General features: G+C 37.7%; 1 protein-coding gene across 2 annotated transcripts in view; it reads left to right on the top strand.

Annotated features, from left to right (window-relative positions):
* The window catches only part of SPPL2A (signal peptide peptidase like 2A), a 50199-nt gene extending 23817 nt beyond the window's left edge, over nt 1–26382 (top strand). The window contains exons 6-16 of one of the 2 annotated variants that reach the window (XM_080807888.1): nt 3404–3555; nt 6509–6605; nt 7044–7145; nt 8081–8162; nt 8901–8975; nt 12698–12754; nt 12950–13003; nt 13432–13534; nt 16413–16490; nt 17977–18137; nt 26082–26382. In XM_080807888.1, coding sequence (XP_080664014.1) covers nt 3404–3555; nt 6509–6605; nt 7044–7145; nt 8081–8162; nt 8901–8975; nt 12698–12754; nt 12950–13003; nt 13432–13534; nt 16413–16490; nt 17977–18137; nt 26082–26156 — 1036 coding nt within the window. In that variant the 3' untranslated portion in view covers nt 26157–26382. The remainder of the gene's footprint in view (nt 1–3403; nt 3556–6508; nt 6606–7043; nt 7146–8080; nt 8163–8900; nt 8976–12697; nt 12755–12949; nt 13004–13431; nt 13535–16412; nt 16491–17976; nt 18138–26081) is intronic. The other variant, XM_080807889.1, reaches the window with a different exon arrangement.
* The last annotated feature ends 451 nt before the right edge of the window (nt 26383–26833 follow it).

The raw sequence follows: 26833 nt of genomic DNA, 5'->3' as shown, positions 1-26833 counted from the left end.
AGGCAGAGGCTATAATCCACTGAGCCACCCAGGCGCCCCTCTTGCTGCTTTTAAAATTCTCTCTTTCAGGATTATGGATTTTGAAATTGAGGTGACTGATTCTAAAAGTAGGATAAAGGTAGAACTAAGTGTATGTGTGGAGATGGTTGGGGCGGGATTTATATATAATATACATCCGCGGTGGCTGAGAGAGAGCATGCATGTGGGGGGATGGGGGAACAGGAAGAGGGAGAAGCAAACTGCTTGCTACAGCTGGACTTGGGGCTCTATCCCAGGACTCCAGGTTCACAACCTGAGCCAAAGGCAGCTGCTTAACAACTGAGCCACCTGAGTGTCCCAACAAATAGGAGGGACACCTGAGTGGCTCAGTTGGTTAAGCGTCTGCCTTTGACTCAGGTCATGATCCCAGGGTCTTGGGATCAAGTCCTGCATTGGGCTCCTTGCTCAGCTGGGAGTCTGCTTCTCCCTCTGCCTTCCGCTCTTCCTGCTTGTGCTCTCTCTCTTTCTCTGTCAAATAAATAAAAATCTTTAAGGAAAAAAAAAAAGGAAGAAAGAAAGAAAAAGAGAAGGGGAAAGAAAATAAGGCTTAGGAAAGGGAAAATTTGCCAGAATCAGAACTCATATAACTCAGAATTACCCTGCCAAATGAAAAATGTACCTTATGCAAAAGGGAAAGATGTCTTGGTTCCATAGAAAACTTCTTAGTAGAAAGTTAAAGTCTTACTATAATGAAATCATTGGTCCTCAAGCTTCATAAACTCAAGATAGCATGAAAGAAAGCTTAGCTTTCCAGAGCTACCCTGTGACCCAGCAATTGCACTACTGGGTATTTACCCTAAAGATACAAATATAGTGATCCAAAGGGGCTCGTGCACCTGAATGTTTATAGCAGCGATGTCCCCAATAGCCAAACTATGGAAAGAACCTAGATGTCCATCAACAGATGAATGGATAAAGAAGATGTGGTGGGTGTGTGTATACACACACACACCCCGGAATACTATGCAGCCATCAAAAGAAATGAAATCTTGCCATTTGCAACGATGTGGATGGAACTAGAGGGTATTATGCTGAGCGAAATAAGTCAATCAGAGAAAGAATTATCATATGATCTCCCTGATATATGAGGAATTTGAAAGGCAAAGTGGGGGGTTTGGGAGGTAGGGAAGGAAAAAATGAAAGAAGGTGGGATCGGGAGGGAGACAAACCATAAGAGACTCTTTTTTTTTTTTTTTAAGATTTTATTTATTTTTTTGGAAGACAGAGATCAGAAGTAGGCAAGAGGCAGGCAGAGAGAGAGGAGGAAGCAGGCTCCCTGCTGAGCAGAGAGCCTGATGCGGGGCTTGATCCCAGGACTCTGGGATCATGACTTGAGCCTAAGGCAGAGGCTTTAACCCACTGAGCCACCCAGGTGCCCCCCATAAGAGACTCTTAATCTCACAAAACAAACTGAGGGTTGCCTGGGGGAGGGGGGTAGGGAAATGGTGGGAGGGTTCTGGACACTGGGGAAGGTATGTGCTATGGTGAGTGCTGTGAAGTGTGTAAGCCTGATGATTCACAGACCTGTACCGCTGGGGCAAATAATACATTATATGTTAATAAAAAATGAAAAAAGAAAAAAAGAAAACTTAGCTTTCCATTATATGTGGCTCTTGAGCTGATTAGGGGTACAATGTTTTAAAAAGATGATTGTAGTATTTTTATGTGATACAAATCTAGTACATTTCCTTTCCAAAAATTGCCTGTGCTTCTTCCTTTGCCAGATTTATCTTTTCCTTTACTTATTTTTTAAAAGTTTTTATTTATTTACATGAGAGAGTATAAGCAGGGGGAGCAGCAGAGGCAGAGGGAGAAGAAGGCTCCCACTGAGCAGGGAGCCTGACCTGGGCTCAATCCCAGGACCCTGGGATCATGACCCGAGTCGAAGGCAGATGCATAACCAGCTGAGCCACCCAGGCGCCCTTATCTTTTCCTTTAGAGGAATCTACCTGGAGAACTGGTGTACTAAATAAGAATATATAAATCTTTCATTATGACCTATATGAATTTATAAATTTTTCACTACAATAAAAATAATTTTATTGTTTTTATTTTTTAAAGATTTTATTTATTTATTTGAGAGTGAGAATGAGAGAGAGCATGAGAGGGGAGAGGTCAGAGGGAGAAGCAGACTGCCTGCAGAGCGGGGAGCCCAATGTGGGACTCGATTCCGGGACTCGGGATCATGACCTGAGCCGAAGGCAGTTGCTTAACCAACTGAGCCACCCTGGAACCCCATAATAAAAATAATTTTAAATGTATCTGTTTGCAATGACAAATACCAAAAGTTGGCACCTTTTTCCACTCAGATACTACTTTCATTGACACTTCTGTTTAATATTCTGTCATCCAGCTGTGCAGTTGCTCGAATGTGCTAGTGTGACTGTCCCCAAACCTTCTCCATGCTCTTTGCCCAGGCAGCCTCCCTAGAGTCAGAGATGCTTAATACAGTGACCATCCCATTTAACAGTTTTCTAGTAAGAAAGTGGTATGTTGGTAAATAAGCAGTCTGGCAAATGTACAGTTTGATAGAAATAAACTTTTTTTAACCTAATGTTTATATTAAGCCCAGACCTGGTGAGAAAGGTCAAGGTGTATGCCATGGGAAGAATTTAGTTGGTCAGAGTTGAAGGGACTGGAGGTGGAAGAGTATGTAGTAGGCTCCATGTAGCTGGGAGGAGACAACAAGATGACAGAACAGAGACTGCTCAACAAAGAACACTACTGACTCTTTGCTCTTCAACTTTTGTCTCTGCCTTTTTTTAGCTGTGTGACTTAAGAAGGGTTGTTGAGAGAATTAAAAACAGTATTTTGCTATCTTAACTCAAGGTAGATAAAGCTATGTCTTGAACTTCTTTTGAATCCTTTGTAATACACTGATAAGCACAGAACAGGCATCCAGTTAGTGCTGAGTTGATTGAAAGAATTTTGTGTTTACATGTAAGAAAAGCTAATTTTAGGAGTACTTTGCTCTCTGTAAGTTGGTAATAAGTGTTGAAAAGAAACTGGTTATCATCTGAAATTTGTTACATCAATATAAGTTTTCAAATTAGATCATATAAACATCTGCAGACATTAATTACTTCATTTATATGATAAATGTTCTCTGTTTCAGCAGTTTCACTTCCAGAAAAAAATGCTTTTTCAAAAGTTAGTGGTTAATAACAGATCATCTCTGGAGGGTGGAATTATAGGGACCTTTTACTTTCTAGATTAAGTTATTTTCTGTTATGTGTGCCGGTTTTTTTTTTTTAAGTATATTACTTTGTAGTCAGAAACAAATTTAGGTCGGTATTGGAGATAGATTTTAAAAATAACCGTTCTTGGCAGAGATTTGCTGAAGTTCCTGTGTATGTTTATACAGGGAGAGCATGAAGGCAGTGACAAACACTGAAGACAGAGAAATGAGGAGAAAGAAGGAAGAATATTTAACTTTTAGTCCTCTAACAGTTGTAATATTTGTGGTCGTGTGCTGTGTTATGATGGTCTTACTTTATTTCTTCTACAAATGGCTGGGTAAGAAGTCGTACTTTATATTTGCTACTTTCAGCCTACAAGTTTTTCATTTATTTTATTAGATTGAAGGTATTATACCCAGAAAGCTTAAACAAATGATTGAAAAGTAATGTTAACTCTCTAAACTGTCAGAAGTGCTAGATCCCCATCACTCTAGGATAAAAAATATAAAAATATTCAGATTAAAAATATCCTGTGTCTTTGAGATAAGAACACTTCTTCATGGATGACTTGAAAGAACTGCTTTGGCCCCTAAATTTCCATCTCTGCAGATAAAGCTGGAGAGCCCAGTATCTAAGCAGCAGACTAAGGACTTCTTGGTGACTGTATTTAGTTACACGAAATAGAAGATTATTCAAATTACTGATTTATTGCCTCTGCTTACCCCTAAAGTGTGCTTTGTTCTTTTGTCAGGGTCCAAATCAAGACGTATTGCTCAAATTTTGTTTTACTTGTGTTAACAGTCAAGATTGTACTACATCTAAAGACACACAAGTACTTGCCTGTGGTCTAAATAATAACAGGTACTTTTCCTTTAAGAAGGTAGGGGTAGAAATTGTAAGGGCTTGCCCATCCCCTGAGCAATCGTGTTGGTGGTCTGAAAGAATGGAAATTTGCCATCTCTGGGCAATGCACAGCACAAAGAGGAGGAGACCAGGGAAAAGGGAAGTGCCCTGGTAAGAACTAGCAAAAATCCTTCGTGAAAACCACCACAGGCTCCAGTGCTTATTTGGAGAACAGTAGCACAATTTTCTGGACTAGAAAACTGAGGTACTCAGGTTGGTTTCAGCTTATTGTCCAATATTTCCTGTCCTGTGGCAGCATTAAAAACTAGACCTCTGACCTATATTTCCAATTAGAAAAAGAATTATTTGAATGTCACTCATATTTCAATGTCGTGCTGGGGGAGTAGATGTTAGGATAGTTATTTGTATTTACATTGTCATTGTGCAACTGATTTTTCTAATTTAATACTTAGCCTTCACTCATTTGTGTCTGACCCTCAGTCAATTAATTAGTGGTCTTTGATCGAAAAAAGATTCCTCTACCCTACCCTAAAGCATGCTTTCATTTGTGGTGAGAAATTTCCTTAAACGTACGGGTATTTAAAAAGTTGACATTGCTTATCAATGTAATTTTTTATGTAGGAGGCAGATCATTAAACCTCCTGGTTATCCTAGGGCATGGGAGTTAATTATGACTTTTACAAAATCGATGTGGTATTGCAAGACATAATGTACCTCCAAATGGTTCCTAATGGCTAAAGTTGCTGCCATTTTTAATTTACAAAATATATCAAATTGGTAAGGTTCCCCTTACCATTTTATGTTAAATCATGCTCAAGAAAGTAAAGATGGTTATATTAATCAGATGCTTTCTCATACCTAATCATTTTCCTAGTATACTATGACATTGAATGAAATAAAACTCTGTTAGGGTCTCAAGAACATGCTTTCTACCTAAGTTTTAAAACTTGGGTTGGCAGCCTTTGGTGGATAACTCACCAAACATAACTTGGCAGTCTTTGACTGTCTTTCTTTTACTGCTCACATTACCATATGTAACTAGTAATAACAAATAAATAATGACAAGAGACTAAAAAAGTAAATTCTAGGGAGGGTATGTGCTATGGTGAGCACTGTGAATTGTGTAAGACTAATGAATCACATCCTGTACCCCTGAAACAAATAATATATATTAATTTTAAAGTAATTTGTCCAAGTTCACCAATTAGAAAGTGGCCAGCAGCTAAAAACAAGGATATCAGAAAATTTTTGAATGGTATCCGTGTTTCTGAAAAAGGAAGATTTCTGGAGACTCATGAATAAGATCTAAGTTGTCCACCTACATAAACAGCAAGATGCCGGATGATTTTTCACACTCTGCTGTGACATTTTAAAGATATAATAAAAGCTGTATTGATTTAAAAAAGAAGAAGAGAGAAAGTGGCTATCCCTGATTTATTATCTCTAGATTACTCTTCCTTTCTCACCTACAGGACAGTTATAATTTTCTGAAATTTAGTGGAATTTGAAAAATTCAGATAAAATTCATACTATATTTATATACTAAATTCATACTAAATTCATACTATAAAATAGTTTATTTTATAGTATAATAATTTCTATCCCTTCTTAAGAATAAGATTAGATGTAATTTTAAGTAATTTTCAAAAAAGTATAGCTAATATAGAAAAATATTTGTGAACATTAACTTAGTTTCATATCATAATAGAGTGGTTTGTTTAAATGGATTTGGTTTTACCACAGGTCAAATAATTGGAGATAAATTCCACCATAGGAAATATAGATAACTTGTCTAAGCTAGATGTCAGTTCTCATCCCTAAGGTGCATGTTTGTTTGTTTTTTTAAGATTTTATTTATTTATTTGACAGACAGAGAACACAAGTAGGCAGAGAGGCAGAGAGAGAGAGACAGGAAGGGAAGCAGGCTCCCTGCTAAGCAGAGAGCCCAATGCGGGGCTCGATCCCAGGACCCTCGGATCATGACCTGAGCCGAAGGCAAAGGCTTTACCCACTGAGCCACCCAGGCATCCCCCTAAGGTGCATTTTTTAAAACATTTCTACTGTTTACTTAATTCGTCCATTCCTTACATTTAAGTTCTTACAAGTGTCTGTATCTCACTTCATAGACATCTTCAATAGACATGTGAGTTTGAATCATTGAATGAGAAAATGTAGAGCCAGCCTTAGCCCTTAAGCAGTCCTACCAATGTGTAATGGAACCGAAACAACACATTAAATACTCGCATTTCAATAAAACTCAGGATCTAAATATTTTCAGCTTAGTAACCAATTCATATTATAATATGGTCACTGCACTGAAAGTATCATGATGCAGTAAGAAAGTTAGATTACTATTGCGTGTATAAATATTTTCTAATCACATTTCCTTCTGTTCGCATATAATTTAGTGTCTTCTTTTTTTCTAGTGTATGTTATGATAGCAATCTTCTGCATAGCATCAGCAATGAGTCTGTACAACTGTCTAGCTGCACTCATTTGTAAGATACCATGTGGGCGATGCACGTATGTATCTCTTACAAGGAATCCTGTAATGTTGGTATTTGTATTTTAAAACAATACAGGGAAAAGTAGGAATGGTATTTTAACTCTGTGTAGGCCAGCATACATGTGACTATGAAAACTTAAATTAACTAAAATTAAATAAATTTTAAAATTCAGTTCTACACTCTCATTAGCTACATTTCAAATGCTAACTAACCACATGTAGCTACTACTGGCTACTGTACTGGGCAGCGCAAATATCGGACATTTTCATCATGGACAGTTTTGTTGAACTAATGAATATTTTTGATGTATCATTTGTTGTACTTAAATTTAGGGCTTTTAAATTGATATTTTAGTAGCTTTCTTGTGACTATGGCTAACATTTGTCATTTCTCATGTTTAAGTGAACATTGTATTTCATCTGCAGAATAGATTAACCTATTTCTATTTTTTTAGGATTACATTTCGCGGCAAAAGCATTGAAGTGCGACTTATTTTTCTCTCTGGACTATGCATAGCAGTAGCTGTTGTTTGGGCTGTATTTAGAAATGAAGATAGGTATGAGTACTCAGTGTATTTGCTTTTAGAGTAAGGATGCATGATTTTGTATCTTGCTTGGTAGTTATGCATTATCATTATTATGGATTTTTTTTTTTTTGCTTTTATCCCAGAACACCATAGTCTTGAAATAAGCTAAATAAGACTCATAAGCAGATCTTGTGCTAATGGGTTCAAGGTCATATAGATAAGAAAATATGTACTATGGTTTAAATATCTAAGCCTATTTTGAAAGAGGCTTCAAAAATGTACTTATGGTGATATATCCACACAATGAAGTACAATGTGGCTATAAAGGATGAAGAAGATCTCTGTAAACTGATATGCAATGATTTCCAGGATGTATTTTTAAGTGAAAAAAGAATATATAGAGTATGCTACCTTTTCTGTAAGAAAGGAAAAATAATATACAAGTATCTGTCCATTTGCAGGAAGGATGACCAGAAAAAGATCTTAACTTTTTAATGGTTTATTAATAAAATTACTAAAGCCCAAAGCCACTTGTAGCCTAAAATTTGGAAGCAAGGATTTACAATTTAAGGTGGCTTCAGTTGATAAATATATGTATCAGTTCCTAGTAGATTATGTTACATAGTTCTCATTTCCTTTAGATTCCAGCTATCTGGACATACGTTAACACCAATATCTTTTGTTATGAGCTACCTTTCTAAAAGAAACATGTATATGTTCAAAGATTAAAGATAAGATGTATGTTCTGAGGTAGCCTTTCAGTTTTTCCTTAGTTATAGTAGTAGTCATTATTCTACTAGGACAGCAAATTAATATGGAGTATATGAGAGGTTTTATATTATAATTGCTGCTTAATCAAATAGTCAAATCATAACAATTGAATGATACTTTAATGATCTATTTCTTTTGAAAAGTCCCATCTAAGCATAACTACATAAACCAGTAGAGTATTCTTTTGATTTTAGGTGGGCTTGGATTTTACAGGATATCTTGGGGATCGCTTTCTGTCTGAATTTAATTAAAACACTCAAGTTACCCAACTTCAAGGTAAAGTGTACTGCTTTGCAAGCTGAAATAATTTTTTCTTTTTCCTTTTTTTTTTTTAAAGATTTTCATTTATTTATTTGACAGAGAGAGACACAGCGAGAGAGGGAACACAAGCAGGGGGAGTGGGAGAGGGAGAAGCAGGCATCCCGCTAAGTAGGGACCCTGATGTGGGGCTCAATCCCAGGACCCGGGAACCATGACTTGAGCCGCCCAGGCACCCCAATAATTTTTTCTTTTTAAAACAACTTTATTCAAGTATAATTTACATGTGGCAAAATGCACCCATCTTAAGTGTACAGTTTATTGAAGCTGTACAAATGAATAACTTTGTAGCCACCGTCTCAATCAATTATAGAAGATTTCTCATCTCTTTGAAAGCTCTGTCCTGTCCTTTTGCAGTCAAAACTAATCATCAGCTGTAGCAAACTACTGGTTTGCTAGCTAAAATATTTTTAATTATTTCTATAATATGCCAAATTCATAAAATCCTTACAGACAAAATATCAACAAAGAACATTTCTTTGATTTAGTGATTCTTTTTTTTTAAAGAATGGGTTAAAAAAGATAAAATTTTTAATGTGATTTGTAGAATAAAACTACAAATAGTAATAATTGTTAAATGCCTTAAAAAAAGTGTTCAAATGAAATTTCATTATGTTTATTTGTATTTGCAAAACCATATAATTTCTTCATTTACAGGGAAGTTTGACCTTTGAATTTTTTCTTTTTTTTCAACAGTCATGTGTGATACTTCTAGGTCTTCTCCTCCTCTATGATGTGTTTTTTGTTTTCATAACACCATTCATCACAAAGGTATGATATTTTTGAAATCCATGAGAAAGACGTTATAAGAAGAGAATCTTAAACCTATTCTTAGATAACTGATTTTGCAGATATTTACCATGGAGTGTGTGCTATTCTCTTTTGAAAATTGTCATTGAAGTTGGCCTTTTTTTTTCCTAATTATTTTTATTACCATATAATGTATTTTTTGCCCCGGGGGTATAGGTCTGTGATTCATCAGGCTTACACATTTCACAGCACTCACCATAGCCCATACCCTCCCCAATGTCCATAACCCAACCACCCTATCCCTACCTCCTCACCCCCCATGAAGCTGGCCTTCTAATAGATGATTTTTTTAAGCTTTTAATTCATTCTGCTAAATGAAAAATGTCTCCTGGCTGATCATGAGACTATCTATAAATTTTCTTCCTATCCATTTTAAAGTAACTTTTCTTTTTATAAAACAGTAGATACTTGCTATAGACAATATGAACAACAAAAAGAAGGAAAGTGCATCATTGCTGCTTTCATTTCTGTACCCCTAGTTTGAGACTAAGAAAGAGCTCCACACTAGAAGTCTGATGGCATGAAGTGTAGCTCTGTAACTGCTACCCTGGCAAGTCACTCACACTTTGTGCTTCCGGTTCCTAATCCATTGTGTGAGGGAGTATTGCTAGCATTCCAGCCTCCCTCTGCCATCAGTAGAATTCTTCCGGTTGAAACTGACAGAACCCGATCTAACCTTTCTAGACCACAAAAGCCCTTCTATCCAACCTGTGTATAGAAGCCAAGGTGGAGCTGGCCTCAGAAGAAACTAGACCCCGGGGCACATACTCTCCCTTTCCACTTCTGTCCATTTTGTTCATTGTCCCAGACTGGCTTTTTCTATGAAGTTAGAGTAATAGCAGCTAACAGGTCCTTGTTCACCTGTCCCCCACCCCTGCCATTAGCTCTTCCATAAAATAGTGATGCTGTTCCCAGAGTAAGGGAGAGGTGTTAGGTGAGTGTGCTCGTCCTTCATTATTTGCCCAGCTTTTCTGCTTGTCCCTATTTCAATCTCCTGAGTATTTTATTTTATTTTATTTTATTGCTCAGTTCTCCTGCTTTCCCCATTTTATGTTGAGTCTTATTTTGACTCAGTATTTACTGTTATAATCACTGCATTTTTTCCCCATTAGTTCTTTATCTCTTCTTTTAGCCCCTGCCATGTGTGAAAGAAATCACTGTAAAACTGCACTTCTAATATTTGCTATAAGGGCATAAACATGTGGCACAAAGATGTGCCCCACTGGGGAGCTAAAATGCAAGTAGGAGTTAATGTAGTTAACTGTCCCATATTACAGCTAACCAGACCATTTTACTAGCATCTTTCTGTGCCTTAATGATGATCCATTTGAGTCACTGACTTTGTTGAGCAAAAGTAACCTTTTTAAAGCATAGAATTAATATTATAGATTATAACAAAAAATGTCAGTTAATGAAAGCTTTCTATCTAAAGCCATCCCAGTTTGTATCAGTTTATTTAGTTAAAAAAAAAAAAAAGTTTCTGTAAGTCACTCCAGAGGGGTACCATAATGAAAGTAAAACATTCTGTGTACAAAACCATTCTCTAAGTGAGCAGATAGTCATAGCATATGGCCCATATAGTACACGGGGGCTATAGGTATGAACTGTATCCAAACCCTTTAAAATTTTTTTTCCATTCATTGTTTTTTTTGTTTATTTGTTGTTTGTTTTTTAGTGGGAGAGAGGTCAGGAAAAGGACAAAGGGAGAGGGAGAGCAAGAATCTTAAGCAGGCTCCATGCCCAGCACAGTGTAGAGATCATGACCTGAGCCAAAATCAAGTCAAATGGTTAACTAAGTTTCCCACGCACCCCTCCAGTTTTAACACTAGTGTCACTTTGTAAATGTTAACTGTCTGCTACAAACTATTTACAATCCCTACACATAAAAAGTTGCAGAATTTTAAAGATACAGGATAATAGTAAAGATGTCTTTGAGGCTCTTTGTTCTCTGCCTAGAGAATTTTTCATCTTTTTTTCCATATTTGTTCCCAGTGACTAATCTGATCTGGTAGAAAAGATTCGAAGTGCTCTTTAGAGTTCACTAGTGAAGATTTTCTTGAACACCTTCTTCTCAGTCTGGTTTGTTTTTTATTAAGACTATAGACTTAGTAAGTAACTCAATATGTAATACTTTAACTGAAAATTTTAAGGATTAAACATTGGACATTTTAAACATGTCTTTCAACTGGTGTTAGCAGAGTTTTAATGAATAAGCAGAGGAGGTAGCCACAGGAGTACAGGCAGTAAGGGGCACCTGGGTGGTTCCATCAATTAAGCTTCCAACCCTTGATTTCTGGCTTGGGTCATAATCTCAGGGTCATGAGATTGAGCCCTTTGTCGAGCTCCGCACTGGACCTGGAGCCTGCTTGGGATCCCCAACCCATCTCCTGCTCTTTGTCTCTCTCTTTCTCTCTCTCTGTCTCTGTAAAAAAAACCAAAACCAAAACCAAAAAACCTGTCTTCATTTATTTTCCATCCACCCCTGTAAATTCATATAGTAATTGCAAATAGTAGTTACTCAGATGTAGGAGAGGATGTCAGTGATGGCCTTCAGTTAAGTGTTTGAAATAACAATTAGAAAATGAACTACAATGAACTCTGTCTGGAAATTAAATCACATTATGGGAGTTTGCTGTGAGGAATTATATTTAATATTAGTCTATTTTCCTAAACTGCTGTGACTTAACCCTTCTGTAACCCGAAGCGCAACATGAGGGAAAGATTTCTGTAACTGGAGATTATCTCCTCCTTTCTACTCAGCTCAGATCATCAGTGAAGTCCTCTTAAAAACACCAAAGTGATTTTTGCTATGCTTCCCACCCACATGGGAAATGCTATAGATACTTGATCAAATTCTCCTTAAATTCAGCATTTATTTATCTTCCCACTACCTGTTTGATGATATATTCATCAGAATATAAAGCATAGATGGCATTCATGTAGTCTTCATTTGCTACCTCCAAATGTTTCCCCTTCACAACAGACTTGGCTATCAGGAAAGAATTATATTAAGGGGCTCCTCACACAGCCCACATAAAAAGACCTTAGTCAGACACAGTAAATTAAATTCAGCTGAGGTTAGTGTTTCGATTGGGACATAAAAAGCTGGCAGGGCTGAAACCGGATAGGAGACAGGGTAGAGAAGCTTCTCAGGTTCTTTAGAGCTGGGTCTTTTCAAGTTTGGCTTCATTCTTATGATGGTGAGTCGCTAGATCAAAGGTATCTTCATTTAAATAAAGTTACCAATATTTATTACAAATCTAAATACAAAAGATTTTAGTATTGTGTCTCTATTCATTGTTATTGCTAAAAATGACTAAGGACACATAGTACATGGCACAATGTAACTACAAGCACTTAAAATTTGTAGTCTATTAAAAAGGCTAGCTATTAGTTCTCAGTATAGATCAGTGCCCAAAGCTTCAGTTGAATAATCTGCATTTGGTTTATGTGCTAGTTAGTGATCATTGTTGACCTGTAATAGAATGGACCAAAGTGCTTGGTGAATTTTGTTTTGGATGGCTCCAATTATCATTAGACTTTTTAAGGAACACTGTCTACAGCCCATTTTTCACCAGTTTTCTGTAGGCCATTAGCCAGGGGATCAAATCATTCTTAAATACTGATAGATTGTTCTCTTTAAATGATTGGGCAATTTCTTTCATCTTCCTCCTGAATTTTAGAATGGCGAGAGTATCATGGTTGAACTTGCAGCTGGACCTTTTGGAAACAATGAAAAGGTAAGGATGTCAATTAAATAGAAATGGCTGTCAGTGTATATATGTGTGTCCAGTTAATAATTTTGCCTTCCTGTGTAATCCATTGGTCATGTAGTGCATGTTAAGGTATTGTAAAACTTTATTTCTCACAAAATATAGCCCTTTTCTTAGTTATTCTAAATTATTAAACACCTATTGACTTGGGTTTCATCCTAGAATGATGGAAACTTGGTGGAAGCCACTGCTCAACCCTCAGCTCCCCATGAGAAAGTAAGGATTGTATTTCAGATATGTTCATTGGACTTTAAATCATACCCTCTGAGACAAGACTCTTCTTTGGGGGAAAAAAATCCAGATTTAAAAAATTTTAAAAAAGTCTGTTTCAAGGCCAGGGTCCTATTTTTGGTAAAAAGGAAAAAAAAAAAAGGTTAGATATGGGGATACTGGACTAATACTGTTAACCCTCATTTGTTTTGGGTTTCATTTTTCCAAAACTATATCTATTTCTTTCAAGCTTTCTGTGCATTCAGAGTGTATATGTGTGTAGCTTAGGTTCTCTGATTTCAAGTTCTTCTAAAATGTCTATTTAAAAATGTTAAAACAATTATTCTCATATCAATCCTTCCCTTTCTAAGAGATATGGGTAAAGATTCGTAAGAGGTTTATTAGTGCCTTTTTTTTCCCCCCCATAATTACAGTTACCAGTAGTCATCAGGGTACCAAAGCTGGCCTATTTCTCAGTAATGAGTGTGTGCCTCATGCCAGTTTCAATACTGGGTTTTGGAGACATTATTGTACCAGGTAAGCCGTTGTTTGTAACAATTCAGTAAGAATATACTGATGGTTTAAAATTGCCAAATGTGGGGCACCTGGGTGGCTCAGTCATTAAGCATCTGCCTTCAGCTCAGTTCATGATCCCAGGGTCCCGGGATCGAGCCTTGCATTGGGCTCCCTGCTTAGCAGGGAGTCTCCTGCTCCCTCTCTCACTCCCCCTGCTTGTGTTCCCTATCTCACTGTCTCTCTCTCTGTCAAATAAATAAATAAAATCTGGGGCACCTGGGTGGCTCAGTGGGTTAAGCCGCTGCCTTCGGCTCAGGTCGTGGTCTCAGGGTCCTGGGATCGAGCCCCGCGTCGGGCTCTCTGCTTGGCGGGGAGCCTGCTTCCCTTCCTCACTCTCTGCCTGCCTCTCTGCCTACTTCTGATCTCTCTCTGTCAAATAAATAAATAAAATCTTTAAAAAAAAATAAAAAATAAAAAATAAATAAATAAAATCTTTTAAAATAAATAAAAATTGCCAAATATTTAGTATCTATTAAAAGTTACCTATTCTGTATTAAGTATTTGTGGCTATTGCTAGAGCTTGGATCAGTGATGAAAATAGAAAAAAAAAAAAAGCATTTCAAGGGGTAGAAGATAAAGCCCAAATCTCCCATGGCTCAAAAAATGTCTTAGAGGAAGTACCTAGGATCAATTCAACCTAATTCCCCAAGAAAGTACGTAACAAAACTCTTTAAAAGTTGAATTTAAGGGGCGCCTGGGTGGCTCAGTGGGTTAAGGCCTCTGCCTTCGGCTCGGGTCATGATCCCAGGGTCCTGGGATGGAGCCCCGCATCTGGCTCTCTGCTCAGCAGGGAGCCTGCTTCCCTTCCTCTCTCTCTTCCTGCCTCTCTGCCTACTTGTGATCTCTGTCCGTCAAATAAATAAATAAAATCTTTTAAAAAATAAGTTGAATTTAATAATACTAAATGTATTGCACTTTCTATGACTTCTATTTTAAAATAATAGTTATGTGTTAGGAAAAGTGGTTTATGATTACCAGGCAAAGTCATGATCAAGAGAAGAAACATAATAGAATGCCAGCTTGTAGGAAATTATGAATACAGCATATAGCATATCTTCTCTGACAGTTGCATTATTCTCATTGGGCTACCTATAGGATAAACTTAATCCCAGCCCAGGAATAATATAGCCTAGAAGTATTTACTAGTCTTTCTTAATCAGCCGAGAGTTTGTCCTTCTTCACTTTTCTTACAGTCTCTTTGTACTAACTGCCTGTGAAGGGGTAAAAAGTATGGGCTCATCTGCAAAAGCCCTTTCATTTACATAGTAAAGCCAGGCAGAGAGAGAAAAGCCAACAGCTTTGCCTTGTGAGTTGGCATGGCAAAGTCCAGTGTAGCAACTCTCTTAGTTCATTTTCTAGGATAGATCACGGGTTAGGCCACAGAGCAAATCTTAGCAAATTTAAGAAGATCGAAATTACATACCAAGTATATTTTCTGACCACAGTGGTATGAAACTAGAAATCAATAACAGGAAGAAAACTGGGAAATTCACAAATACATAGAAATTAAACAAAATAGTTTTGAACAACCAGTGCATCAAAGAAAAAATTAAAATAGAAATTTAAAAATATTTTGACAAGAATGAAAAGAGAAACAATATCCAAACACTTACAGGATGCAGCAAAAGGAGTTCCAAGAGGGGCGTTTATAGTGATAAGCACATATATCAAGAAAATAGAAAAGCAGAGAAGTACCCTAACTTTATATGTAAGGAACTGGAAAAGGAAGAACAAACTAAGCCCAAAGTTAGCAGAAAGAGGGAAATAGGATTCAGCAGAAATGGAGAACAGGAGAACAGTAGAAAAGATGAATAAAACCAAGAGTTGGTTATTTTATTTTATATATAGATTTTTAAAAATTTATTTGAGAGAGAGAGAACACGGGAGAAGAGGGGGGAAAGAGCAGAGAGAGAGGGAGAAGCAGACTCCCTGCTGAGCAGGGAGCTAACTTGGGGCTTGATCCCAGGACTCTGGGATCATAACCTGAGTTGAAGAGAGATGCTTAACTGCCTGAGCCACCCAGGTGCCCCAGAGTTGTTTTTTAAAAAGATAAACAAGGGGCACCTGGTTGGCTCAGTCATTAGGTGTCTGCCTTTGGCTCAGGTCAGATCTAGCCCCGCATCGGGCTCCCTGCTTAGCGGGAGGCCTGTTTCTCCCTCTCCTACTTCCCCTGCCTGTGTTCTCTCTCTCGCTGTGTCTCTGTCAAATAAATAAAATCTTTAAAAAATAATAATAAATAGGGACGCCTGGGTGGCTCAGATGGTTAAGCGTCTGCTTTTGGCTCAGGTTATGATCCCAGAGTCCTGGGATCTAGTCCTGAATGGGGCTCCTGGCTCAGCGAGAGCCTGTCTCTCCTTCTGCCCCTCCCCCTGCTCATCATGCTCATGTGCACTTTCGCGCTCTCTCTCTTTCACAAGTAAATTAATAAATAAAATCTTTAAATAAATAGAGACATAAACAAAAATGACAAACCTTCAACTAGACAAACCAAGAAAAAAAAAAGAGCCCAAATTCATCAAATCATAAATGAAAGAGGAGATATAACCACAGAAATATAAAAAATTTTCTCCATGTTGTGGAATATTAAGCAGCTAAAAAAAATCATGCTTTTAAACACTGTTAAATGGTTTGGGAAAATGTTTAGAAATGGCATTAAGTTAAAAAATATATATAAAATTTTGTCCAGAATTTGAGGTACCTTAATGTTCTCACGGTGTGAAAATGAGTGTTAAATACAAGGCAGCATGTACTGTTGCCATAGTTAATAGTTGAATTTGCATTGCTGTTACTGTTTTAAGAAAGTAATGTGTTTGGTGGGTTTTTTTTTTTTTTTTTTTAGGCCTGTTGGTTGCATATTGTAGAAGATTTGATGTTCAGACTGGTTCTTCTTCTATATACTATGTTTCCTCCACAATTGGTAAATTTTTGTTTTGTCTTCCTATTATGTTGAATTGTACTGTCTGTAGGAAAAGGTCGAGGTCTAAAAGTATGGAGTCCTGGACTCTGATTCTTCAGCATTAATTACTAAGTTTTCCCATCAAAAGGAATATTTTACTACCTATAGCATACGGTTTTGAGGTTTAAAAAATTATATGTGAAAGAAAATAATTGGATTTTCTATCTTAAATGCTTATTAGAGCATCTGGCACGTGACTAGTCAATAAATTATATAATACTAGATTTTCTTAAAATACTATATGAATGACAATGTATTTATATAAATGAATTTATGACACAATAACATCTCACCTGGGACAGCAGAAATAATTGTCATTTATCCCTCTATTTCTCTTACTGAGAATAGGAAGCAAGCCAAAAAATACTTTACTTCTAAACATATCAAACAGATATCTCAAAGTCCATACACCAGAGTTCTTTACTCTTAGGTAAGTGGCTTGCTCCAGAGCCATTTAGGTACTGTTCTGGCAAAGTTTTCAATTCCACAGTGGAGTAAAATGCAGTAAATTAAAAGTGTATACTAGTAGGAGAGAAGGTTATTATTAGGAATAGGAACCTGACAGCAAGAAAGAACAGCTAAGTGAATGAAAAGCTGATAAAAAGAAAAAAAAAAAACTATAAGGAAATAAGAAAAGCAGTTCAAGGCTACTGAGAATGGTATTATCAGAGGGCATGGATGTATTAAAGTCCAGCACCAGTCAGTGTGATAGAGTACAAGAACACTCAATGCAAAGGCAGGTAAGAGGGCTCTGTCAATTGTGCTGTATAACTTCAGCAGTTCACTTAACTTCCCTGGTCCTCCATTGCCTTGCCCGTCCTTAAAACCAGGAGGTAAACTGAGCTATCTATAAAGGCTCTGTTCTGAGATCCTGTGTTCATGGTGAGACGCTGAGTCATTAAGGAGAGATCAGATGATGTTTTGTGTGCCCTTGTTGAAGAAGTCCAGGAAGTATATAATCAGAATGAAGATTTTCCAAAGGAAATTTTGGTACCTACAGGTACAAATTTTAGTTATCTAAAATGTGCAAGAAACAACTCATTATCCTTAATGGTGACAGTTAATGGAGATTTCTTGAACTATTGTCTTTGTCAACGATTAATGATTAGGGTAATTATAATTGAAACACTAACCAGTTTCCAAACTTTCAAAAACAATGAGGTATGTCTCTGCTAATGGCTGTCTAGGAAAATAACAAAATAAGGGAAAAAGTCATAGGGCAAAAATTGTTCTCAGAAATATTTGAAAACACCACTTCAGTAAAGGAGTCAGAATCCACTTTGGTAGCTGCAGGTCTAAAGTCAGCTGCCGCCCCTCTGCTTCCATTCTCCTGAAGCTGACTTGTTTGTGCCTCATTCTTCCGTGTGCCATTGGGAAGTGGCAAGTGGTCATTGGAAAGCAGCAAGTAACATGTAGAAATGACTGATAATTGGTGTTCTTCTTACAGCCTATGCTGTTGGCATGATACTCACATTTGTTGTTCTGGTGCTGATGAAGAAGGGGCAGCCTGCCCTCCTCTATTTAGTTCCTTGCACACTTCTTACTGCCTCAGTTGTTGCCTGGAGACGTAAGGAAATGAAAAAGTTCTGGAAAGGTAGCAGCTATCAGGTATGTGCTTCTATCTCAGTTACCAAGCTATGACATAATTCACTGACTAACTTCAGCTGGGACCCACCTATATATAGCACAGCTTTTATGTGCCCTAGAGTTTCCTTGGATCTGTCAGGACGTCCCAGGTTTTTTCCACCATTACCACCTCACTGTCCACCAGCTGCTCAGCAGTTCTCATCCCTACGGTGGTCTGATGCCAAAACCCTGGTGATTCAAGCCAAAGCTACCAAGAAGCAGTGGGAGGGCATCAGGGAAAACCAGAATAGCATTTCAACATGAGTTTTCAAATCCACACACAAACAGATTTCACAAAAAATAATACTGTGTCAAGTCTGAGAGACTGCTGCTCTTTATAGTAAGAGTCCTGAGGTTTTGCAGATAAAAAGCATGTACTCTCGGGGCACCTGGGTGGCTCAGTGGGTTGAGGCCTCTGCCTTCAGCTCGGGTCGTGGTCCCGGGGTCCTGGGATCAAGCCCCGTGTCAGGCTCTCTGCTCGGGAGGGAGCCTGCTTCCCCTCCCCTGTGTCTCTGCCTACTTCGGATCTCACTGTCAAATAAATAAATAAAATCTTTAAAAAAAAAAAAAAAAAAAGCATGCACTCTCTTCAGCACCTAATTGGGTCTACCTAAATTAAATAGGGTACCTATTTCAGATTTAAATGGATCAAGACTGACTTCCCTGGAACAGAGAAAATCGTGATAGCAGAATCTTTGGTGTTTGAGTTTTTTCTTCATTGAAGTTAAAACCCTTTCTTTTCCTGAATGTTCTTGATATTCCAGTTAAATTTGTTTCCATTGAAATTAAAGAGCATTGGGAAACTCCAGCCTGTTAAAGGTCAGGGCTGTGGCATCGATCCCTTCATGAGGCAGTTAGCTCTGCTTTGCCCTATTACAACAAACTACCTTCCTCCATCTGCCCTCGTACATGCATGTTAGTGGTCACGTGAACAAAAACAGAAGTACTTTGGGTGGATGCCTGCAATTCTGTTAGTAGATAAGCAGTTCAAAGTTCACATCCATCTTGGATGGTTGGTCTGTAGCATCATCTTTATTTAACAAGAGATGATAAACATACAAAGTTATGTTTGGAAGAAGCACTGTCTAGAATTCTTTTGGGTAAATCTTGTAATTCCTTTGAAATTTGGTTAAAATAATAATACCTGCTCTGTCTACCTCACAGTGCCATTGTCTCAACTTACATATTGTGCACAAAGAAGTATGGCTACAAGGCTCTTAACTAAATGAGTAAGATAGCTCATAACTTTTATATGAAAAGGACACCAACATAGAGTTTTTTATTTATTTTAGATTTTTAAAAATTAAAGTGTGTTCTACAACACACCTTTGAAAGTCACATCCCAAAAAGTACTCTTCACAATCATTTTCTTAAAATAGTGTTGTATTTCTTCATTTAGCAAATGTTAGTTGAGCAGTTCTGTGAGCCAGGTGCTATTTTAGGTGCTGTTGATAAAAGATGTTGAGAAAAGGCTTACTCTCACGGCCTCTTGAAAGTTAGAGGCAAGTGGAGGATGCAGATAGTCACTGACAAAGTGTGATAAATGTATTTATTAGTTATGGTAGGGTGCCATGAAAGCTAGCAACAGGACACCCAGTGCTTGTCATTTTGTGACAATCAAAGGTGATTTAGGGAAGACTGCTTTTTTTTGTTTGTTTGTTTAAGATTTTTATTTATTTGAGGGGCACCTGGGTGGCTCAGTGGGTTAAGCCTCTGCCTTCGGCTCAGGTCATGATCTCGGGGTCCTGGGATCAAGCCCCACATTGGGCTCTGCTTTGTGGGGAGCCTGCTTTCCCCTGCCTCTCTGCCTACTTGTGATCTCTTTCTGTCAAATAAATAAATAAAATCTTTACCAAAAAACAAACAAACCAACCAAAAACTTAAAAAAAAAAAAAGGTTTTTATTTATTTGAGAGAGAAATGAATGGGAGGAGGGGCAGAGGTGGAAGCAGAAGGAGACTTCCTACTGAGCCAGAATCATGACCTGGCACTTAACAGACACTTAACTAACTGAAACACCCAGGCACCCCTTAGGCAAGTCTTCATAAAGAATGTTAAATTTATGTTGAAACTTTAAGATTGAGCCATGTGTTCCATATGGAGGGAACCATGTCTTGAAATGCTCAGAGGAAAGAGATCATGGCACATATAAGAACTAAATGAAGGGGCACCTGGGTGGCTCAGTGGGTTAAAGCCTATGCCTTCGGCTCAGGTCGTGGTTCTAGGGTCCTGAGATCGAGCCCCGCATCGGGCTCTCTGCTCAGCAGGGAGCCTGCTTCCCCTCCTTCTCTCTCTGCCTGCCTGCCTCTCTGCCTACTTGTGATCTCTGTCTGTCAAATAAATAAATAAAATATTAAAAAAAAAAAAAACTAAATGAAGTTTAGGATGACTGTAATGTTGAGTAACAGCAGGAAATGAAAACTGGAGAAGGATACTAAATAAAGCAATTGATGGTAAGAATTCATTTTAAAATATCTGAAAAGTTAAGACAACTTTAGTTATACACTTCTCACTTTTGTAGTGTGGTCTCATAATTTTATTAGGTAAAGACATTCAAAATATAAAATAACACCTAGTAATAAAAAGTGTGCCGTCTGGTACCATACTGCCTAAGTTTAAGTCTTGTTTTGTTATTAGCCACATAACCTTAGGCAAGTTACTGGCATCTTGGTGCCTCAGTTTCTTTTAATGTAAAAAGGAATAATCATCATCCTATTTCAGAGGGTTGTTGTAGAATATGCAAATTGCTTAGAATGGTGCGTGGCACATCATAAACACTGTGCATTTGCTATTATTTATAGGAATCAGGGTTTTTTGTTTTGGTTTGTTGGCGTGGTTGTTATTTTTCAGTTCATTAACTAGGTTTCCATTTTCCCAGTTTGAATATTAAAACTTCAGGTCTTTGTTAAATCTGATTTTTTTAACTTATTTGCAGAAAGATTTGATAGCCATCACAAGCCTCAGGGGGAAAAAATCTGTTAAATGCAGCCATTTTCCCACTGTACACTAGATTTTTTAAAACATGAAGAACAGACACATGCTGAAATTTAAGGCAAGTTAGTTGCAGAATATTATAAACTACTGCCAGGAGAGATTTTTTTTTTTTTAAAGAAAATTAGCATTTTCAGAAGTCATAGAATGTAATGCCTTCACAAAATTATTCCCCTGTTACTGTGAAAAAGGAAATCTCATTGCTTCTGTCCAATCTTCAAAGTCAAAAAATCAATTTAGCTCTAATGTTGCCATTTGTGGGAGATAGTATCTTTTAGGCTTTGGAATCCGTTCTGGCAAGTCACTTGGTCTGTTAAGACTGTCTCCTCGGGCGCTTGGGTGGCTCAGTGGGTTAAGCCTCTGCCTTTGGCTCAGGTCATGATCCCATAGTCCTGGGATCGAGTCCCGCATCGGACTCTTTGCTCGGCAGGAAGCCTGCTTCCTCCTCTCTCTCTCTCACTCTCTCTCTCTGCCTACTTGTGATCTCTCTCTGTCAAATAAATAAATAAAATCTTAAAAAAAAAAAAAAAGACTCTGTCTCCTCATCCATAAAATGAGGTTGGATCTATAGGCAGTTAGAATCTGTAATTAATAGTGGTGGGTTACCACAGGGCTTGGTAGGGCAGGGGGATGAGATCAGGTAAGTCTAGGCTGAGGCTTTGAAAGTGTAACTTGGAACCTCAACAAGTGTGGTAAAGGAGAGGGAGACTAGGTATCAACCCAGTGTAAGGACGGCCTGGAGTCTGGCCTCAGGCCATTCTCATTCATCTCATCTCTCAGGGTAATGTGTTATAACCTTTTCCCTCCTTTCCCCTGCCTCCATTATGTTCATAGTATTGCCAGACTGTTTCCAAAATATGCCTTATATTATTCCCAACTCAGAATCTTCCTTCTCCAAGCAGATATCTAAGAGTTCTTCAGTTGAAATTAGGTTCACCTTTCCCCATATTTTTTATGGACTTTGTACTTTTTTTTTTTTTTTTAAGAGTATTTATTTATTTATTTGACAGAGAGAGAGAGAGAGATCACAAGTAGGCAGAGAGGCAGGCAGAGAGAGAGAGAGGAGGGGAAGCAGGCTCCCTGTTGAGCAGAGAACCTGATGTGGGGCTCGATCCCAGGACCCTGAGATCATGACCTGAGCCGAAGGCAGAGGCTTAACCCACTGAGCCACCCAGGCGCCCCGGACTTTGTACTTTTAATACTTACTAATAACATCTGCCTTGTAGTGTAGACATTTATGTCTGCCTCCCTCAGTAAGTTGTTATCTTCTAGGTATTAGGAACCTACAGTGCTGATAACAGTGTTTTATGTACTATAAATTCTCAGTTAATGTTAGGGAAATTTTTCATGCAAAGCAACTTTAATGTTCAGTCCTTAATCCACTGACCTTTAGTCACTTCTGTGTGTATGTGGATAAGCTTGTGTTTTAGTAGCCCTCATAGAATTACCAAAATTATTACAAGGTTTGTAAAAGTGAGGCCCTTTTAAAGCATTAAACCAGACTTGTGTCTTTACAGTCTTTATATATAATCATTTTTTTCGCAAGTGCCAAAAGTTTTTGCTACTATTTGATAAATCAAATATAAAACAGATAATACAAAATAAAACCAGAATCTAAGGTGATGGCACACTTGTTTATGCTGCTCATCATTTGGTTCATTCCAATGCCTGGTATTGGAGTGAATGCAAGAATAGTGGTAGCAGGCCTTTGCACTAAACACTTTTTAAATGTCATGGTTTAGCCCTGATAGCCTTTTTATGCTTTTTTCAAAGGGGAAATTATACCCCATTTGTTGCTGAAACATAGAGACTTTGTGAAAGAACTTTAGTATTTTATTTAGTCTTTCAGCCCTTTCCATGAATTTTTCTGATCAAAAGAAGTAATATTTCTATAGGATTTCACTGAAATAGTACTGATTTGGAAATCCTAGTTGTATATTCTATAACTTAAAGCTACTAACACTATTACTTGCTATGAACTTTTTTTCTTGACTGCTTCAGGAGCTATGATACTCAGTTCCATATGATTCTACCCAAAGTCTTAAGTTCTGATTACTGTAGAATAAATAAAGATGTTTCTTCTCTAGAGAGAAAAATCAAGCAGTAGCCTAATTACTTTGGCATAAAGAACAACTAGGAGACATCATCATTTTAGGGGATTTTTTTGTTTGTTTCTAATACTAAATCAGAGGAGTTAGATTTATGTAACAACCTCCAGTGGGCTATTTTACTCTGGGTAGGAAGTAAGTGTTCAGTTTGTTGATAGCCAGTAAACAGTGGGTTTGTCTCTGTTAAATGTCACTAGTGCTTCTAATTATTTTTAGAAGTCACAAGCTGTAACTGACAAGTCAGAATACAGAGATACTTAGAACAACGCTGCTTTAATATCAACAACTCTCCAGTTACTCCCCTTTAATGAGAGTTTTAATAGAGTGTTTCTGGAGATTGGTCCAATTATAAATAAGCAGAACTATCAGAAAATGCCAGGCAAGCCAACCCAGTATCAGAGGACATCTTTCCAAACTGAGCTTGCTTATTTACAAATGTTATAAAAAAACTATACCAATTTTGCCAGTCAATTTTATTATCTATATTAATTTTGTTACGTTTTTAAAAACCTAGTCCAAGGTTGCACTTCATGTTTCTGTATTGCTTTTCTTGAAAAGTCAGTAAAGAGGGCCGCCTGGGTGGCTCAGTGGGTTAAAGCCTCTGCCTTCGGCTCAGGTCATGATCCCAGGGTCCTGGGATCAAGTCCCACATCGGGCTCTCTGCTCAGCAGGGAGCCTGCTTCCTCCTCTCTCTGCCTGCTTCTCTGCCTACTTGTGAACTGTCTGTCAAATAAATAAATAAAATCTTTAAAAAAAAAAGAAAAGTCAGTAAAGAAATGTAAATACAGAGTATAGATCTTCTTAATAAGTTGATTTTGAAAGTTTTTTTTTTTTTTAACAACTACATTCACATTTATGGTTAGGGATTAGATTATAGTGGCTGAAGTCCTGGAGGATTAGGAAAGAGAGGTCCCGGAGGATTAGAAAAGTCAAGTCCCTGAGGATTAGGAAAGAAAAGGTATGTGATAACTTAGGGGGTGGAAGCTGTGAATTCAGTAGGGTACAGGTGCCAGGGCAAGAGGCTTTCCCCACCATCCATTCTGCTGAGGCTGCCTCCATTCTCTTTCCCCACAGCTCCAACCTCTCACACCCAGAATTTCTAAACTGCTAGAAGAAAAGGGACCTAAACATATCTTACATGCTTTTCCATGCTCTCCCTCATTTAAATGGTGACTATAATCAACTCTTCAACAACATTCATATGTTTTGTGTGGGAAAGTGTTTGATAAATGTGTTAATCTGTCTCAACTGGGCTTTTGTCTCCTCCTCCCCACCAAAGTGGTACAAACATGTAACTATCTTAATCTTGGGGATATGTTTGGCAAATACAGGACCTCAGAATTGATTTTGAGGGGACTTGAGATGACTCATAGAGTCCTGGCAGGATTGGGCTTTATAAGCTGTCTCCGTTTCTTAGGACAGTTGTCAGCTAAAAGCCTCAGCTCTTGTGGTATTCTTGTCTGGCGAGGTCAGAGACCCCATTTGGGTATGATCCCGCTGTCTGCTTCCTTTTCCAAAAAACACTAAAGCTTTTAGAATCACTTTACAAAAATGGGAACATTTATCTTGCTGGTCTTTCTTCTAATTCTTGATAAAGAAGGAAAAATGTGCATCACAGTACTGAAAATCACTCATCTAAAAATCTTTGACAATCTTCACAAAGACATTAGGTAGATACTTTTTTCTAAGTAATTTTATGTGAAGAACACAATGAAAACATGTAAGCAGTTTCTTCTTCCTTCTGCCTTCATCCCAAATGTAAAAAAATTTATACAGGACTATGGATGAGCAGAGCTGAAGTGACTAAAAAAAGTTTAACTGGTAATTCCTCTAGAGTAGTCTATAGCAAATGTATTCTTGATTTTATTTTCAGAGGATCATTTGACCTTAAGTTCCTTCCATTTATTTGGTTTTGGTAGAAATATTTGTTACACAGTATTTCCAAAATTTCATGTATCATTCTGAAATTATTTTACAGTCCGTTTAAGGTGTCAACCAGGTTACACTGTCCCCAAACTAGCAGGTATTCTCACAATGACTTGTGGGGTCATTTTTAGTTTTTTCACCTTTAACAGTGAATAGTGAACACGGCCTGGAATCACATCCTAGAATGAGCATCAGGAATATCTTCCTTTGGTGGTAGAGTTTCCACTGCCATGAAGGGCAGTTCATATTGGGAAATAGAAATAGTGGAAGATTCAGAGAAAGCGTTTATCAGATTGACCCTGAGTCAAATGATTAGGCTTCTCATGTCACCCTGACCATATCCTCAGGAACGTGGATATTAAACCAGTGCATTGCTGTAAAGGGAATGCCCAGTTCCATGGAGTGCTCCCTTGTCTCTTTAAGATTTATTTACTTATTTATTTGAGAGAGAGCCAGCATGAGTGGGAGGAGCTGGAGAGGGAGAAGCAGACTCCCCACAGAGCAGGGAGTCAGACGTGGGGCTCCATCCCAGGACCCCAGGATCATGACCTGAGCCACAGGCAGACACCTAACCCACTCAACCACCCAGGCGTCCCCTCCCTGTCTTTTCTAAAAAGTGGGAATCCGGGCGCCTGGGTGGCTCAGTTGGTTAAGCGACTGCTTTCAGCTCGGGTCATGATCCCAGAGTCCTGGGATCGAGTCCCGCATCAGGCTCCCTGCTCCATGGGGAGTCTGCTCCCTCTGACCTTCTCCCCTCTCATGCTCTCTCTCACTGTCTCTCTCTCAAATAAATAAATAAATAAATAAATAAATAAAAAAAGTGGGAATCCTTTGGCCAAATTAGTAAATATTGAGGGCAAGTTGAAATTTTGCATTTCCTGACATTTTTTATTTATGCCTAGGTGATGGACCATCTGGACTATGCAACAAATGAAGAAAACCCTGTGACTGCTGGGGAACAGATTGTTCAACAATAATATTATGTAGACCTGCAATAATGTGTCAGTTGATTTTCTATGAATAGTTTGACTATTTAAATTGACTTTTGAATTGACAATCTTAATGAATCTTCAATGATACGCTTGCAAATATATATTTTTAAGAGCTGGTACTGACAATTACATCAAATAATTGAAACACATTTGCTTTTAACTATGTTAAAGTTGTGCCTTCACATTAAATAAAAGCATATGGTCTGTGTAATTTTGAAGATCTGTTATATACAGTATATTTTTCTAAAGAACTGTCTTGACCCACCCCATACTTTCTTACTGAAATGTTTCTTTCAACTCCTAGTAATAGATAAAAGTATTTCTGTCAGAGTGAGTTTCTGAACAGATTTTACTGTCAAGAATTATGCAAATTTTATGCTCTGTAGAAATAACTGCTTAAGACCATGTTAGAAAGCAGTTCAGTGATGAAATTTTGGACCTTTTCACTGCAGAGGTTAGAAAAATATAATTGGGGAATATATATAAATGGATATTTTTATAGCTTAAGTTTTTTTTAAGTCCCAGTCTTTTTTAAACTTGAAAATCTAAATTAATTTAGTCTGCCTATGTATTATATTAAAATATTTTTCAGATGTAAAGAAACATAATATATAGAACTAGTCATTAAAAGGACACAGAAACTGAAATCCGCAGTTTTCAGT

The sequence above is a fragment of the Martes martes genome, assembly GCF_963455335.1.
Source record: "Martes martes genome assembly, chromosome: 7".
Classification (NCBI taxonomy): domain Eukaryota; kingdom Metazoa; phylum Chordata; class Mammalia; order Carnivora; family Mustelidae; genus Martes; species Martes martes.
The sequence above is the reverse complement of the archived record's forward strand: the minus strand, read 5'-3'. Positions and strand labels throughout refer to the sequence as shown.